The following is a 16,298-nucleotide window of genomic DNA, read 5'->3' as shown; positions in this document are numbered from 1 at the left end:
GTACCTTGGGTGGTCACCCTGTCACAAACCATAAGAGGCAGCAACATGGAAGGAAAGTGCAAGCAAACACCAAAGGCATCTTAAAACTCCCACTAAGCTTCAGATCTTGTGGCCTTTGCCAGCTCTGTGTTCCACACCACATTGCGTCCCCTGCCTTAAACATCACAATTTTCACTTTCAAACGCCCTTTAAACTTTACCTTGACATTTCTCATCCATCTTTCTATTTATTTTTCCCCTTGAATCTACTTCATATTATTTAATAGTTTGGTTTCTCCTTGTCATATTTAATCTCACTTTTCCATTCACCTTCCCCTAACTAGTCTCTCTTCATGTACACCATGCTAGTTGATCAGCAAAGCAGCAACTGGGAACACAATGCACTAAATATTTTCAACAGCTCATAGGGACAAGCCATTATTTCATGGCTCACCATTCCCGTCCCATTCCATCTTCCATGGTGACACTGCAAGATGGGCATGTGTTGAAGTCATCATTTACTCAAGGAATGTGAGGGTATAAGGGCTCAGCAAAAGAGACAAAAGGGGCAAGGAAAGAAAATCACAAGATTAACTGATGTCAGCTTGCAAATCCCCTTTTCAAGGCAAGTTTCCTGATCTACAGACTACAACAATACATTCCCATCTCCAGCAGTAATGCCAGCTGAAGTTAATTTAGCATCAAAAAACCTAGGATCAGAAAAAAATAGCTGAAGCCTCTAGAGCCTAGGAAAATTTCAGTATTAGGCTCACCTAAGACCAGTCTGAGCAGCACCCATTTGCAGACTCAGCTGGGCTTTGATGGCTACCTTATTATACACAGAGAAATAAGAGCCTAGCAAATTAAAGAAAATCCCAAATTAAAGGTGAACCACTTTCCCCTGGACACAAATTAACAGCACATCAAGACAAATGACCATTGGGTTTTAAAATTACCGTTTATAAGCAGCTCTTCCAAATTATCAGGATTCCTGGCCAGCTGCAGGATGAGGGCAGAGCCACGCACCTTGTCAGGAATGTCCTCGTACAGTAACTCAATGTACTCATCCATGTCATTGATATTGGCCACTTCATCAATCTGAAAGCAGCCAGAAGCAAGAGTTTCACAGGAGACATGGCAACTCAACACCAGCAATCACAATGTTATTCAGTCATGACACCAAAGGGCACTCAGCTTCTGAGTACAGATCTTAGGCAAAAATAAAATACAAGTTAACAAACACATGCAGAATCACTGCCAATGAACACCAGGAAATCTGAGGAGATATAATTCCTAAAAATAAAAGGATGCTCAGACATGACTCCGTGTCCTGTCCAATGTTCCAGACCTCACTGGCTGCCCTGCTGCGTGCTATACTTGGAGGGGCAAGTATGCAAGTTGAATATTTTACCCTTTATGGAGATAATTTTTTTCCATTGTGCAATATTTCCAAACCAAGTTCTTTGTTTAAAAAACAAGAATCAAAAAATCACAAGAATCCAGCATCTTCTCTCCCCTCCTCCCTTTGGTCACTGCTTACTGAAGTAGTAAACAGGGTTTGCACTTCTCTTTTAACACCAATATTTACCTCTGTTCCTTCAAATGGGGGTGGGTCTTTTGGCTTGTTGGTTTTCTCTTTCCTTTCTATAACGAAAAAAGACATGGGTGCAGTTAAGTTACACACAAACACTGACCAAACACATATCCAGAGCTCTCATAATGAATACTCTAGTTAAATCAAGGTCAAAGTCCTTTTGTGTCCAGCCGACTTGCCAGACTAGTACAAGCTCAGGCTGAACAGTCCCAAGGGGGTAAAGTAAATCCTCAGCTGCCTTTTGACAACGCAGTCTAAATGATCAGAGAGAACCCAATCAGCTGGTGAGACAGAGGGTAATAAACATAAGAGCAGGCCCAGAGTGACAACACTCACTCCCACTGCAAGAGACCTCAGCAGCTTTGGTTCTGCTTGTGCCCTGTGACAACACACCAAGACACAGAAATGCAGAGTGAAAGAGGGTAAAACATGCAAAGTTCTTACAATCAAACCCCATATATAACATAAATCTTCATCTTACATTTGTTTCATTAGGAATCCAGCTTGAGAACAAAGCTTACTATTTCATGGTTGCAAGAAACCTTGATAACTGCAAGGTAATGTAAAATCTAATGTTAAATATTCAACTGTGCCCTGAGCAAAAAATTTACGGTGAACTTAAGGAGCACCAAGAGGCCTGGAACTTAAGATGACAAGATGAGAGAAATATCCCAGGCTGTCTGCTACACTGGACCAAAGCTTGTCAGGCTCTGAAAGTCTCTAGCTTTACACACAGCCCAAATTCAGCCTCAGCACACTGTCTACCCCCGCACAAGGTGATGGCAGAGGTACTTCTAGGAAGATCCTCTTAGATGTCACTGTAAGTGCAGATTCAATGTGATGAGGCTGCACCCAATAGCAGAATCTGTACCTCTCAAGTCCTGCTAAAGCCAAAGGCAGCCAGTAAGAAGCATCAATACTAACTGTAACCAAAATAATAAAATAAATTTGGTTGTTAAAAAGGTAATCTCACTTTAATATCATAATTGTTTCCAAGGGTGATAAAACATACGTGTCCCCTACTGTCACCGTCCCCAGAGATCTGGTACATCAGACACATAGGGCTCTCAGCTAGAAATGTCAGTATTTGTTCAAGGCTGAGGCACCCCAGTGCCAAGCTACTTTGTTCCTGTATTTTTTACCTTTTCCCGCTGAGGAATCTCTGCGGTTCTGCAGGTAGTACAGCAGCTGCTCTACTTCTGCAAGCTTGGAGGGGTGAATGAGCTTGCATTCTTCAACAACCTTTCGAGCCAGGGAACAAATGTCTGTGTTTGCATTAAGACTCTTCAGCCGAATTCTGCAACACAGACAAGTGTCTTTTCAGTTTTTGGTTTTGGTTTTTTGGGTTTTTTTTATCTTCAGTCCTTTGATTATATTTACACAGTCATGAATTTCTTCAAGCAGAAGCGATCCTGATACACCCAGTGCCTGTGCCTTTCATGTCAAAGTGGTGTCTCTGAACTCCAAATGGCAAGCAACTGTCAAACAGATTTGGTGGAGCGTAACTGTTCATGAGCTGACAAGCAGCAACATTAAAGGCAGCTGTATGAACAGATCCCTTACAACCATCTGAGGTACAAAAGACAGTAACTGATTTGCAATATACCCCATGAAAAGTGCACAGGACCACAAAGGAGTATTGCAAACAAAGAAGTCCCAAATGAGAGACAGTTCTGGGTGTTGTCTGCACAGGAAAGTTCTTTTGCAGTGGCAGGCATCTCCCACAGCTCTGGCAGATCTGCAGCCAGGTCCACAAGCAATGAGCAGCAAGAAATCTCTATGGGCATCAACAACAGTGGAACAAAAAGGAATTCCACACCTCGCAGATGCAAGTTGCTGATTCATCTGATGACAGAAGAATGCCTCTGATATCTTCAAAAATTTGAGACAGTTTAAGGATACTCTTTTCTTCTTCCCCCAATTATTCTTCTAACACACACACACAGGCAGCCACTTCAGCTCAAATTTTCAAAAAGAAATCAGTACAGAGTTAAAACCCCCCTAGAATAAGTCTGACTTTGTAGCTTGAAAACTGAAGTTAAGATAGTTCTCTGGGCTTTTTCATTGGGGAATATTTTAATGGTCTTGAAAGAAATTAACCAGGCAAAAGTAAAATGCAGATAAAGCAATGAATTCACTGGCTGGGCAGGGGCAGATCAAAACAACAGGAGAGCCAACAGCTGGAGCATAAGGCTGTCAGGACGTTCAGTGGTACTTCTTGCTCCAACATGAACTACCATTTGCACTGGAAACAATAACTTTACCTTTCTCTGCCTCAATAACCCATCATGTAAAACAGGAGTCATCACTTTTCTTTACAGAACACCTTACAGGACATGGCTGGAAAGCGATTTACAACGTGTGTTTCAGATGTTAACCTTCCTAGGCACATGTTATTTCCTAGCTTTGAAACCCTCTGCTAGTCCAGCACTAAGTTGCATAAAGATTATAAGCCACAATTTCTCAGAGGTAGGTGGTACTCTGAGTTATTAAATCAATGACTACAAAGATTGAAATAAAATATCAGAGCTTGCTATGATCTTACATTTTCTGACATTCCTTGCGTTCCCCCAGCATGGGGTCTCCATTCTCTCCCAGAATCGTTGCTTCCACTTCATAATGGACAATGAGGGCTTTCTCAGACGGATGCACATCTATGTTACCTCCTTTTACCTTCCTGTCATAAAGGGAAAAAAAAATTTGATTAAATGAAAAGCTCAGAAAAACTCACCAGAGCAGAAATCAGTTACTTGCCTCCTGTTCTGTGCAGACCCTAAACCCAAGTAGTGCTCTCCTTCCAGACCATACTCCATCTCACACAGCTGTACCAGAGCCTGGCTATTACCTGTAGTACAGAAACATCCAAGCCACTGGTCAAGCCTTACTCACAGAAATCAGGAAAGAAATGAAAGTTATCCTGTTCCACATCACCTCAATGAGTAAAAAGATGCATTTCACCAAGCAGGTGAATTTCCCAGTTGATTCCCCATTACCTCATCAGTATTGACAAATCTTTGCCTAATGGCCTTCACTTAGTGCAGCCCTCTACAAATGGAATTTTTTTGTCATTCTCTTGGCTAACTCCTAGTAGTTACAACTCTCTGAGACTGAATTACAAATAATCTGTATTTCAATTTAAATATTCTCTCTTGAAACACAAACCTCTTTGCTACTGTTCCTCACCTCATTGTGCCTGCTGCCAGGCTTGAGGGATTACAAAAATCAACAGCTGCCATCAGAAGATATCAATCACGTCTTCCTGCTTTTCTACAGCTACAGATCCTTGGGAGAAGTATTCTGCAGGGAAGCACTCTGGGGTATGTCAGTGCCAAAAGGGCCTGTCCTGCTCTCTCCTTCGTGCCAACAATTCTGTGTCCATGCAGATCCAAGGGTCCTGAGGAAAGGCTCAGATGGATGAAGATACACCTCATTTCTGTTTTCAAGCAGTGGCAGAACCACATCCAGAGAATACAGTGGCACATTTTTATTTATTGGTAAAGATGACACTTGTCCCTTTTCCACTTGGTACTGCCAGTCAAATATGTACAGTCATGCCATAAACCAGCCTGCTAAAACACTGCAAATTAAAACCACCTCCAAAATGTAGGTTTGGCTTTTGGGATGTGGAGTGGTTTTTTTGTTGGGTGTTCAGGTTTTTTAAACAGATCATGTCCATGAAGAGAATTAAAAGTGGCTTCACCAGTAGCAATATCAGCATCTAGGAGATAGCAGGTAGCCGTGGCATCGGGTCAATTAGATCAGGGAAAATGACTTCAACCTCATAAAGCTGGAAATGTCAGCAAATCCAGATGCAGCCTGCGGTGTAGCCACTCTCAGCAGAAAATGTTTGAAATGTGTCTCCATCTACCCAGCTACTCTGGTGTCTGCTTTCCCTTCTGCAGAATACAGCTGCAAAAAATACCTTTGTCTTGAGATACAGCTGCCCAAAAACCCCCACAAACCACAGAAAGGTCTGCTGTGGGGAACGAAGAGTCCGGTTCAACTACCAGCCTTGCAAGGACATAAAGCTGCATAGAGCAAACAAAAAGACCTCCCTGCTAGAGAATAACATTTTCCATGAGAGTATAGCAAAACTCCCTTTATGACTTGAGATTTTTTTTTAAGAGATTTGGGTTCATTCCCCTTTAACAGTACCTTGAAACAGATGTTTCATTGCAGTCTGTTCTCTGTTCTCACAAGGTCCAGTCTTGCAGGACAGAAAGCTTATGGCAAATCTATTTCAAAAGAATCCAGCTCTCACTCTCCACCTCCAAATATATTTCTCCACATTAAGATCTATCAGGAGATGCCAACTGCAAACACTCAAGACTCCTGACAGTCAAAGCTCTGGTCAGTGACAGTTTAGTAATATTTACAGATGTAAAGAAAAGGATGGGTAGAGAGTAGGAGTTTGGTCAAGTTTTACAAGAATAAAGCTGAACTAACAGCTCATCATTGCCAAAAGGATTAGATCTCCCCGTGTCTTCCCTGCTCCTGGCAGTCATCTTGGAGTGCAACATGAGGGCTCATCAATCCCTGTCAGAGGCAACTCCAGCAACCCAACAGAAAACTCTCCACGTTTTGGAGAGAGGAAGTTTTTCACTGTGTAACAGAACTAAAGTGCTCTACAGAAAAGGAACAACACTTCCTATTTATCATCAGGGATAGAAGGAGTGAAACCTCCTCCTTTTGGCAACAGTAAACCACTGATGAGCTTAGCAACCAGGAGAGCCTTAGCTTAAGACTGCTTAAACAGTTTTAGGACTTCTCATATTTGATTATTTCTTCCAGAGGGACAGATGGGTAAACTGAAGAAATTACAGATGCAGAGATTTTCTGCCCTCTCAAACTGACAAACACCATCTCTGCCTGAGCTATTTCTGAGCTAATGAAGTCACAAATCAATACACAGCCAAGTTCCCTCTCTGAAAATCCTACCTTGTGAAAAGCTTGAGGACCTGCACTGAAACGTACTCCCCAACCACTGAAGTTTTTTCATTTGGAAACCACTGCATTCAGATTGTCAGCATCACAAGGTAAATATTTACAGAAAAAAAAATCCCCTTTGCTCCCCCAAATTTACAAACATCTTCTTTACTGATTTTCTACACATCTTGAGTCTGTAAATCAATTCATAAAACATTTTAAACTGCAAATATTATAATGACTGTAAGCAGCAATGCACTGGGGAGCTCTCATGCACATCAGCCTGTCCTTTCACTTCACTGCTTGCTTTGTCAACAAGAGCCCAGCTCAGTTCAAGGTTGAAAAGAGAAAGGCCTTTTCTACAGACAAAAGCTGGGCAAGCTGAGCTCATATAACCAAAACTGGAGTGTTAATATCCTTTATTAACTAATTCCTTTAGAGGCAAAAAGCAAAAGCAAACTATCCTAATGAAAAGTGGGACAAACGGCGCACGTGGGTAAGGCTGAAAACCCAACAACAAATCCCTGCAAGTCAGACTTGGTGGGAAGGGGAGTGCCCATGGAGGATGACAAAGGGAAACAGGGAGCAGAGTCCCAGACCTGCACACCAGCCTGGTCACATCAAACACAACAGCAGGTAGGTTTGGGTTTGGGCTCCCAAAAAGGAGAGACAGCTACACCGGTTGCAGGGATGACTACGAAAACAAAGATTCCTACAAAATCACATAAGAAGGCAGAAACTGAACAGGTAAGGCTTGAAAAACAGGCACTACTTTAAAGTTACAGCTGTTTATTTAATTAAGGGTGGCCATTCGATTTTTATCCATCGTGGCATGGCTATGACAGAACTGATGTTCAGAGATTATCAAGGTGTTGTTTTTTTTCCCTGCACTGTTTCCAGCTATGTGTCTTAATATGTGGCTTATAAGTGGAGAAAAAGCAAAGTCTAGACAGTCTAAACAGGAAATTCTGCAAATACTAATAAGTGGACAGGAAGTTAAAAACAAGAGCAGGAACTCCTTCGGATTCATGACGTGATGGATAAAATCACCAGCATGATAGGAGAAAGTGACACTGTCCACATATGACATCTGAACAGAGGCCTAGATGATCTGGCATCTTTTGGGAATGATTCACTTTTGCTCTGAAAAAACTGACAAAGATCCAACAGCTGCCAACACAGGCCCTATTCTCTAGGCTGACTGGTCTCACTGCCAAACAGACAGATAAAAGGCACCATTCATTTATCATGTTTGCACATCAAACCCAGATCATACACTTTATACACCACAGTTACCTCTTCCATTCACATCACTTGTCCTGCCCAATCTGCCTTGCCATACTCTTGACAGCTCTGAATCAGACTCCCAGCTTCTGCCTGAACCTGGCCTTACTGTCTCTTATCCCAGCCCTGATCCCCAAAGCAGCTACCTGCCCCATCCCAGCACTTAATACACAACGATCCTCTGCACTCATCTCCTAATAGCACCTATTCTCCTCTCGACCTGCTGTCACTTCAGTGCCTCCTCCCAAACGCACCATAAAATGCCACCACAGCCAACCTCAGAGCAGAGCACCCCTCCAAACCTTCACCCCAGCAGCACCCACCCCATCTTTCTGCCTACCCTGCCTTTGTAACCTTCACTCATCTCTAACTCTCCCAGTCCTCATCCAAATCTTCTGCCCAACAGACTGGGGCAGGCTGAGGGGGGACTGCCAAAACAAATCTATCTCCCCTTCCCAAACCCCTCACTCATCTTACCCACCACACCACAACCTCCAGTCAGCTTCCAAAACAGCCACCCTCCACTCGCAATACTTCCACCCACCTCATCATCATCCCTCTCAAAACACTCTCCACTGTCACCTCCCCAACTATAATCTCCCATCCATCCCCAAGCCAGTCCTCACTACAACCAGCGACACCTCAGCCCCACAGCCCATTCTTGTCTCCAACCCACCACACCCTCAGCTCCCCTAGATTCCTCCAATCACAACCCCTCTGCAAACACCCCACAACGCCTGTGTCTCCCACCCCATAACCTAACACACTCCATCCCTCGGGACAAGCTGCCGCGCCTCATCCGCCACAACCCCCCTCCACCCCATCCCCCGGTTCATCCTCAGCACGAACCACCGAGCGTCGTGCCCATCCTCCCCGGTTACCTCTTGAGGTATCGGGCGTCCTCGCTCTGCATGGTGGCGGTGAGGGGCGGTGAGAGGCCGGGGGGTGGCGGTGAGGGGCCGTGAGGGGCCGTGAGGGGATGGGGGGGGGGGGCGGCGGCCCGGGCAGGGCGCGGCCCCGCGCGCGCGGTGCTCGTTACCAGGGAGAGCGCGAGCCCCGCCCCGCCCTGCCCCGCCCCGCGCACGCGCGCGCGCCCTGAGCACGCGCCGCCGCTCCCCCGCGCACGCGCGCCGCGCTCGCCCCCTCCCGCCCCCGCCTTTCCCTCCCCCCTTAGCGCCCCCTGCAGGAGCGGGGGAGGCGCTGCCCCTCGCAGGATGGAACACGGTCGCTTGCGACGGATCGGGAAAAGAAGCCGTGGGGTTTTTCCCCCCTAAATATGTACACAAAAGTTAAGTTTTCTGAACTTGGGACGCTGCGTTTCTGGGCGTCGATGTGATCAGCTGCGGTTGGCTGAGAGTGAAAAATGACCTGACCTCGCGACAGTAAAGGCAGGTGGGTTGGTACCCTTTACTTAGTCTTCTGTATTTATTTAATGCTTATTATTTTGAAATTGATATGCATCACTGCCACCTCCTGACAAATTAGGAAATGTTTTTTCAATTAATCAGCAGGTTGGTTTTGGTGAGAGGTACTTCAGGCACTTGATGTTCACAGAATCACAGCACGGCTGGGGCTGGAAGGGGCCTCTGGAGATCATCCTGGCCAAACCCTCTGCCGAGGCACGGTCACCAAGGCAGGTGACACAGGGATGCATCCAGGTGGGTTTGGGATGTCTCCAGAGAGGGAGAATCCACAACCTTCCTGGACATCTTCCTCCATCACGCTCAGTGCAGAGAATTTCTTCATGTTGAGGAACTTGTGTTTCAGTTCATGGCTGTTGCACACCTCATCGTGCCACTGGGCACCGGTGAAAACGATCTGGCGCCATCTTGGCATCTGCTCTTGAGACATTTCTATGGATTGATGATGTTTTGGAAAAAAAAGAGAGAGTCAGAGACTTGCTCTTTTTGTATGTTGCTTTATTATCAAGCTTGGCCTTGGGGGAGAGCTTGCTTGCTCTCTTGGCAATGCGGAGGAGGAGGTACACACAGCTTCGCTTCACAGCAAAGCTGGGGACTCCCACCCCCCCTCACGGGCTTTTCCCCTTGCCGGGGAGTCCGTTTCGCTTTGCTGATCAGGGGTCATCCAGCGATGGGGGACTCCTTCTCAGCTCACGGCGACTAAATAGAGCTGCTTCGGCGGACCCCCGTACCTTTTGCACTAGTCTAAAGTGCGACTTCAGTCCTGGATTTTACTTTGGTTCTCTGCTTTTTAGAGTCTCTTGTTCTTGAGTTGTTCCCAGAATTCCAGGGTTCTTTTTATTTGCATATTCAGACACTATCCGGCGAATGGGAGCAGAGATACAGGTAATAAGGTGAATTCTTAATTAACAAACAAGTAAATAAGGTGATAAATCAATATTAAAACAGGAATAAGGCAAATTCTTTATACAGAACTAGCATTAACAATCTTAATGAAATTACTTAACAATTAAGTAACTAAAACATAGATTATTCAAATAGAACTTATTTATAACAGATGAGATCCCCTTTCTTCTCCACTCTAAACTGTCCCAGATCCCGCAGTCTCTCCTCATCAAGAGATGCTCCAGGTCCTGTGTACAGTAGTTAGAGAAAGATTGAAGAGGTTGTGGTGCCCTGCCCCTTTATGGCCACCTGAGCTGGCCACTGGTCCTCAGCACCAGCTCTTGGCTAAGCCCAGCCTTAGTGCAGCCTTGGTGTTTTGAAACATAATCTTTCTTTTGGATCAACTACTGACACACAGAGAGCATGGGGATGTCACTGCTGTAGCTCCAGACTCAGGCAAAGTGGCTGCAAATCCAAAATCATGTTGGAAAAATTACACATTCAACCAGCACCTGAATCCTCTGTCGTTTTATCTTGTCTCCAAGCTGCTCTAAAGAACAAGCAAAAAGCATCAATCATATCCAACAGGTCTCAGAAAGGATCTTATTGGGCTGTAGTTTCCTGGGGTTCTCTTTACTGCCCCATAATTCTGAAAAATTGAAAATTCTGTCTACCCAGAATCTTAGGGGTAATATAGAAATAAATAATAGACAACAAAGCTTTTGTTTTATTATTGTGGCAAAATATTAAGTATATATACTTCATGTCTACTGATCCCAATAAAGACTGAGAATTTTTGTACCTTTATGATCTGTAACTGAGCAGAATAAAATATTTTGTCGAATCCACACAGTGCCTGCCTTTGTTTTAACAGAAAATGGAAAAAGGAAAGTACCCTGTGAAATATGAAGTGCTACCTTAGTGCAATGAATTTACAAAACTTTGCTAGAACATAACACCTTTGTTACCAGGCTTATTCTATTTTTATCACAGTAATATCATCATAAAGAAAAAAACATACAGCTACCTAATCAGGATGATAATTCTCCAGTGATTTCAGCAGCTCTCCAGATAAGCATAAGCCAAACATTAAACTCTGATGCCATATAAATAGTCTGATATTTGCTGAGCACTGAGTACCTGACAGTATCCATTTATTTCACCATGAATTTATCTTATTTATCTGGTCACATATGCCTGTGAATGGAGTCTAGTTTTAGACACCTATGGAAAATAGGCCAAAGATTACAAGATGAGAATGATACAGACCAATGTGAGAACTAAAAAATATGAGTAAAAGAACATTTATTCCAGTTAAGTGTACCATGATGCTTGGGCTAAAATTGGCTGTTTGTCAGGACCTGAAGAGACAGCAGAGCCTGAAAGAATCCAAGTGAAATATCTCGGCTTTGTAGATATTGAGCCATCAGCACTGCCAAGATGAGACAATTCTGTTGGTCAATGACAACCCCTTGATGCTGGGTTTAGAAAAACCACATGGCATAAACACCAAAACCCATGTGTTGCATGGTAGATTCTTCTAAAATTAAATTGTAGAGCACGCGCTGCCTGAGGTTTTGTTCCACTGTCTTGCCTTGAGCTTCTGATGTTGCTTTGCACAATTCCTTACATCCCTTTCCTTATGGTGTGATGAGATTTATGGGATGGGGCTGTGGAGATCCCCTCACCTGCATGGTAGAAGTATACATGAGGAGGAGGAAAGAGAGGGTGGTGTTTGATGCAGAAGGGTGGTCAAGTTGCAAGCAGAAGCTGGAATGTACAAGATTTTTGTGTTTCTACTTTGTTCTTTTGTTTGGGCGATTTTGGGGTAGTCTGGGTTTTTTTTTCACAGAACAGTTGTAAGAAATATTGTTCTGGAGTCAGCTTGAAGAAGAGATTTTTTTTGTAGTGAGGGAATATAAAGGAGGGTATGAAAGCATGGGAGCTGCAGGGAAAATCAGAATAGGAAGAGAATGGGGGAGAAAGTTTCACGAGAAGTTGGGCAAAAGGAGTGAAGCAGGTGGGTAAGAAGGGGAAAGACAACTGTGGAGTGTTGTCATATAGTATATGTATGTATGTGTATATGTATATATATATGGTAGAATAAGCACAGATGGAGTAATTAACAACATTTTTATGAAGAAAAAAGACCCCAAAATTATATTTTTTGGTCAAGCTGCAGTCATGTTATTAACCAGATGAACAGAATACACTCAATGACATTGGACCAATGCCCACCACATTGTCTCATCGTAAACATGATTTTATTTCTTCCTTTTTGTTCTCTTAGGACTGAAAATTACTGATACAGGCAGTGATTTTTAAGTGCAAAAGGTGTTTCCATTGTCTCCAATGAACCTTTGGTATATGACAAGACTGCACGTTGAAAATGCATTGGGACTGGTTTCTTTTACATCACTGTGAAAAAAAATTCAACCAAAATAACCAACACTGTTTTTCTGTAGCAAATGGAATTGTAAAAATGAAATAGACTAATCTCTTGTGTCTTGTGGAGTTGAAAAACCAAAGCAACCCTGAAATTTGTAATCTATCCCTCGAAGATTGCATCTTGCACTCAGGAAAAAGAGAATTCAGTGGTTTTGTAGGGAAAAATCATGAATATGGGGCCGAGACCTTGTAAAATGAACTGTGCATAAAACTCCTCAAGACTCTTTTTTAGCTAAAACAAAGTGGAGCACTCTCAAAGGATGACTTCCAGAGAAACACGTTAGGTGATTAGACTGTGCAGCTCAGTGGGGGATGGAGATGATGTTGTTCTGATGTGCTCTCACACAGTGAGGGATTGAGGAATGGAGGTAATAAACCCTGAGCTTAAAAGTTTATACTGGGAGGAGGAAGTGAGACGAGGCAAAGCAAAATCTGATACGCAAAGGGAAACTCTGGCTTAACTCTTCTGGGTGGAATTAATCTTGGGGCGCAGATCAAGGTGATTCTTGAATGCCTTTTTGATCAGCAGTGACAGGGACATCCGTGCAAGAGAAGGGCGTTTTCAGTGTGACACTTGGTTGTGCTGGCAAATCCTGGGTGCCTTTGTTATTCTTGAACATGAGACTACACAAAAACGAAAACAAGATTGTTTTGTATCTATAATATATTTAATCAAACGCTGAGCTAAGTAAATGCATCAGTTTGCAACTCATTCAAACCAGGGAAGAAAATTGCCTGTAGGTTTCCATTGTTTCAGGTGTTAAAAGGAAACATCTAAAGACGTGAAAAGAAGCAGATCTCTCCACTGAGTTCACTGTAGAGCAGAGCGTGCTGTTTTCTCCTTTGGCCTGTGGAAATCAGAATTGCTGCCTTCCATGGGATTGTTCTCCTTTGATGGCCTTGTAGCTCCTTCTGGAGCTGGGGCTGTGGTAAGGCAACCATCTACATGGACTTCCAGTGCCTGACTCGAGACCAGGACTTCAAGAGGGAATTTTGCTGGGAGGAACACAGAACAGCAGGCTGTATATTGTTATAGAATCTTGGAATCATGTGGGTTGGACAGACTTTTAAGATCGAGCCCAGGAATAAACCTAACACTGCCAAATCCACCACTAAAGCACATCCCAAAGTGCCACACCTACCTGCCAGTATGTTCTGGATGTGGATGTTGAGTATTTGAGCTGCACTAGGATTTGCATATTCCATTTCTCCTCATTTTCTGGCAAACAGCCTGAAAAGATTAAATTTAGAAGTGTCCATACAAGAGGGAACAGATGGCCTCTGTTTGTGTCATCTCATGACCCCTAATGACAACGAGGGGGATTTCTTGTGCAAAATCCTAGTTCTGCTGAAATCAATGAGAGTTTACCACTGACCCCAGTGGGGACAGAATTTCACCTCTTAATGTTTATTAGATGCAGCAGGCAGAAAGCAGACCCATAGCTATAAAGGCTGTGACATTTTATGGTTCTGACTCTGCAACCACTCAAGCACATGCTTAATTTTGCCACAGTAATAAAGTTAAGCACTAGCTAAAGTGTTTTCAAGGAGGGGTCTCTTTTACACTTGAACAAGTCTATATTTCATCATAAATCAGGAATTCCTTCCCTTCAAAAGAAAAGGATTCTGCATGTGATCATCAAATTGTTTCTACTTTGCACAACAATAATTGCTTTTTTTTCAGTTTTTGTCCAAAAAAGGCAAAGGGAGAGCAAGGAATGAGTACCTCAGCTGAAGTGGTGTTGCTCTGGTGACCTTTGACTTAACTAATTTCAAATGGATTCAAGAGGGAAATATCAAATTTTCAATGTTAATTCTAAATACTTCAGACACTGGCTATTTCCTTTAAAAAGTGAAGATTTTGCACAACACTTTACAGCCAAAACCTTTTTGTTAAGTTTTTAAACTATCGTGGAAACACCTGCATTGCTCTTCATATCAGGGAAAACTCTTCTACTTTTACAGATAGCAGTATTTTTGTATTTGTTTCCACCTAATTTTAGCCAGAGCACATAAGGAGTGTAGCAGAGTGGAAGTACAAGGAGAGGCATTCAAGCTGGATGAATTCAGACCTGAAATAAAGCATAACATTTTAGTGGGATAGCACTTAACACATGGAATGACTTACCTTAGGATTTATGAGTTGATGCTTCCCCATTATTACCAGTCTTTATATCAAGAGTTTAAGAAAGAGAATGTGGGTGAGTGTAGAGTAAATCCTTTCCCAGGGTCTGTCCTGATGCTAATTTGTTTTATTTCCATCGTGGAAGGAACCAAGCAGAGGCTGAACTTGGGTTCGATTTAGTGCACTTTCCCCTTTGCCCTCCTTGGTGAGGGAAGAGCAGGAGAGCGTTTGGGGCACCTGGAAGAGGCTGTCAGAGGAGGATGATGATGATGTGGGGTGGCAACAAAAGACCTGAGAGCTGGAAAGGAAGATGGGGTGAGGAATATTCCTTCGCCCTCTCAGCTGTGCTTTCCAGGAGCCTGGAAAGCACTGGGGGAAGGGAAATAAAACAGGGACTGGTCTGGCTGGCCCATGAGTAAGAAAATATCAGAGCCCAGGATTCAGCTCTGGAAATTACTGGATCTCAGGAGCTTCTGGGTTACAATAATGGAGGTTTTACAGTGCTGTTGAGCTGTGTGTTGAAAAAACAATCCTTCAGCTTTCAACTACTTTAGTTACCATCTGTAAGCTGTTTAAGCCATTCCCCTTATTTCACTTTCCCCATTTAATTTTGCTCTGTATGCTTTTTCTTCACTCCACCTCCTAGATGTTCTTCTGTGCAGGCACAGAGCAGCACATAGGTGTGTAACTGAGGATTTTCTATAGAGCTGGAAAACAAAACTGACACTGATGTTCTTTGTGGGCAGAACAGGGCAATGCCACATCACTGTAACTCATCCACAGACTGCTGGCATTTTGCTGTGGGGACACACGGCCTGTTCCTCACAGCAGCATATTTTATATAGACACAGAAAGTGTGAAATACATTTTTAAAAAGTGCTTTGTTCTATAAACCTCCAACTTTGTCATTTGCATAGATGTCTGAGTCTTATTTTGTACAAAACTCAATTTGCTACTGCATTTCAGATTTCAGAGTTAACATATTAAAGCTGTCCTTAGCTCACCCAGCTGAGCATCTCATGTGCTTCATGAGATTCCCCTGGAACCCAGGGGCATATCAGTTGTCATGGCAAGGCATAGTGAGGTGAGTTAATTAGTAGCATTCCAAGATATCCTGGGCTTTATTGGCTAGTAGTGAAGAATCCCAGAAGAAGGAAAGCACTGTAATTGTGCCAGATCCATCCTGTGTTTCCTATCGTTTCGCTCTAGAGGTTTTTTTGTATGTATTGTCTCAGTGCCAGTGCTCGTGGTCTCTGAAATTAAAAGCATTTTTCATAAAGGGGATTATGAGATTAAAAATACTGCTTGTAAAGAACACATTGATCCTCACTGGGAGGATGACAGACATAAAAACATCAAATTACTGATGTCACTAAATAAAACTAATTTGGGAGATAACAGTACATTTTTAAACAAATAGCGGGGATGTATTAGATTTACAAACTGCAAGAACTTTCCTTCCCAGTGTGCTCATTCTTCATTTATCATTTTATAAGAAAACCCCTTAAACTAAAAGTTAGTCTCATACAAATGTCACTTGCTAGCTTTCTTGCTAATCCAGAGGAAATATTATCCTAGTGGTCCCTGAGGTCCAATGTCTAGGTGTTGGATACATGATAAACTTACTTGAAGCTTTC

The 16,298-nt window shown here is 43.2% G+C and overlaps 2 protein-coding genes across 6 annotated transcripts in view; one reads left to right on the top strand and one right to left on the bottom strand.

The window, feature by feature from the left end:
• KIFAP3 (kinesin associated protein 3) overlaps positions 1-8,787 on the bottom strand; it is a 66,505-nt gene extending 57,718 nt beyond the window's left edge. For 2 of the 4 annotated variants that reach the window (XM_058421727.1, XM_058421728.1), the window contains exons 1-5: positions 8,664-8,742; positions 4,118-4,249; positions 2,715-2,869; positions 1,567-1,622; positions 935-1,076 (exon numbers count right to left, since the gene is read on the bottom strand). In XM_058421727.1, coding sequence (XP_058277710.1) covers positions 935-1,076; positions 1,567-1,622; positions 2,715-2,869; positions 4,118-4,249; positions 8,664-8,695 — 517 coding nt within the window. In that variant the 5' untranslated portion in view covers positions 8,696-8,742. Of the gene's footprint in view, positions 1-934; positions 1,077-1,566; positions 1,623-2,714; positions 2,870-4,117; positions 4,250-8,663 lie in introns of all 4 variants that reach the window. The other 2 variants (XM_040073370.2, XM_040073369.2) reach the window with 2 other exon arrangements.
• A 174-nt stretch (positions 8,788-8,961) lies between these two features.
• NTMT2 (N-terminal Xaa-Pro-Lys N-methyltransferase 2) overlaps positions 8,962-16,298 on the top strand; it is a 30,915-nt gene continuing 23,578 nt past the window's right edge. Inside the window, exon 1 of one of the 2 annotated variants that reach the window (XM_040072855.2) lies at positions 8,962-9,174. The gene's annotated coding sequence lies outside the window, so the exon portion shown is untranslated. The remainder of the gene's footprint in view (positions 9,175-16,298) is intronic. The other variant, XM_040072856.2, reaches the window with a different exon arrangement.

The sequence above is a fragment of the Hirundo rustica genome, chromosome 9 (genome assembly GCF_015227805.2).
Source record: "Hirundo rustica isolate bHirRus1 chromosome 9, bHirRus1.pri.v3, whole genome shotgun sequence".
Lineage (NCBI taxonomy): Eukaryota > Metazoa > Chordata > Aves > Passeriformes > Hirundinidae > Hirundo > Hirundo rustica.
The sequence above is the reverse complement of the archived record's forward strand: the minus strand, read 5'-3'. Positions and strand labels throughout refer to the sequence as shown.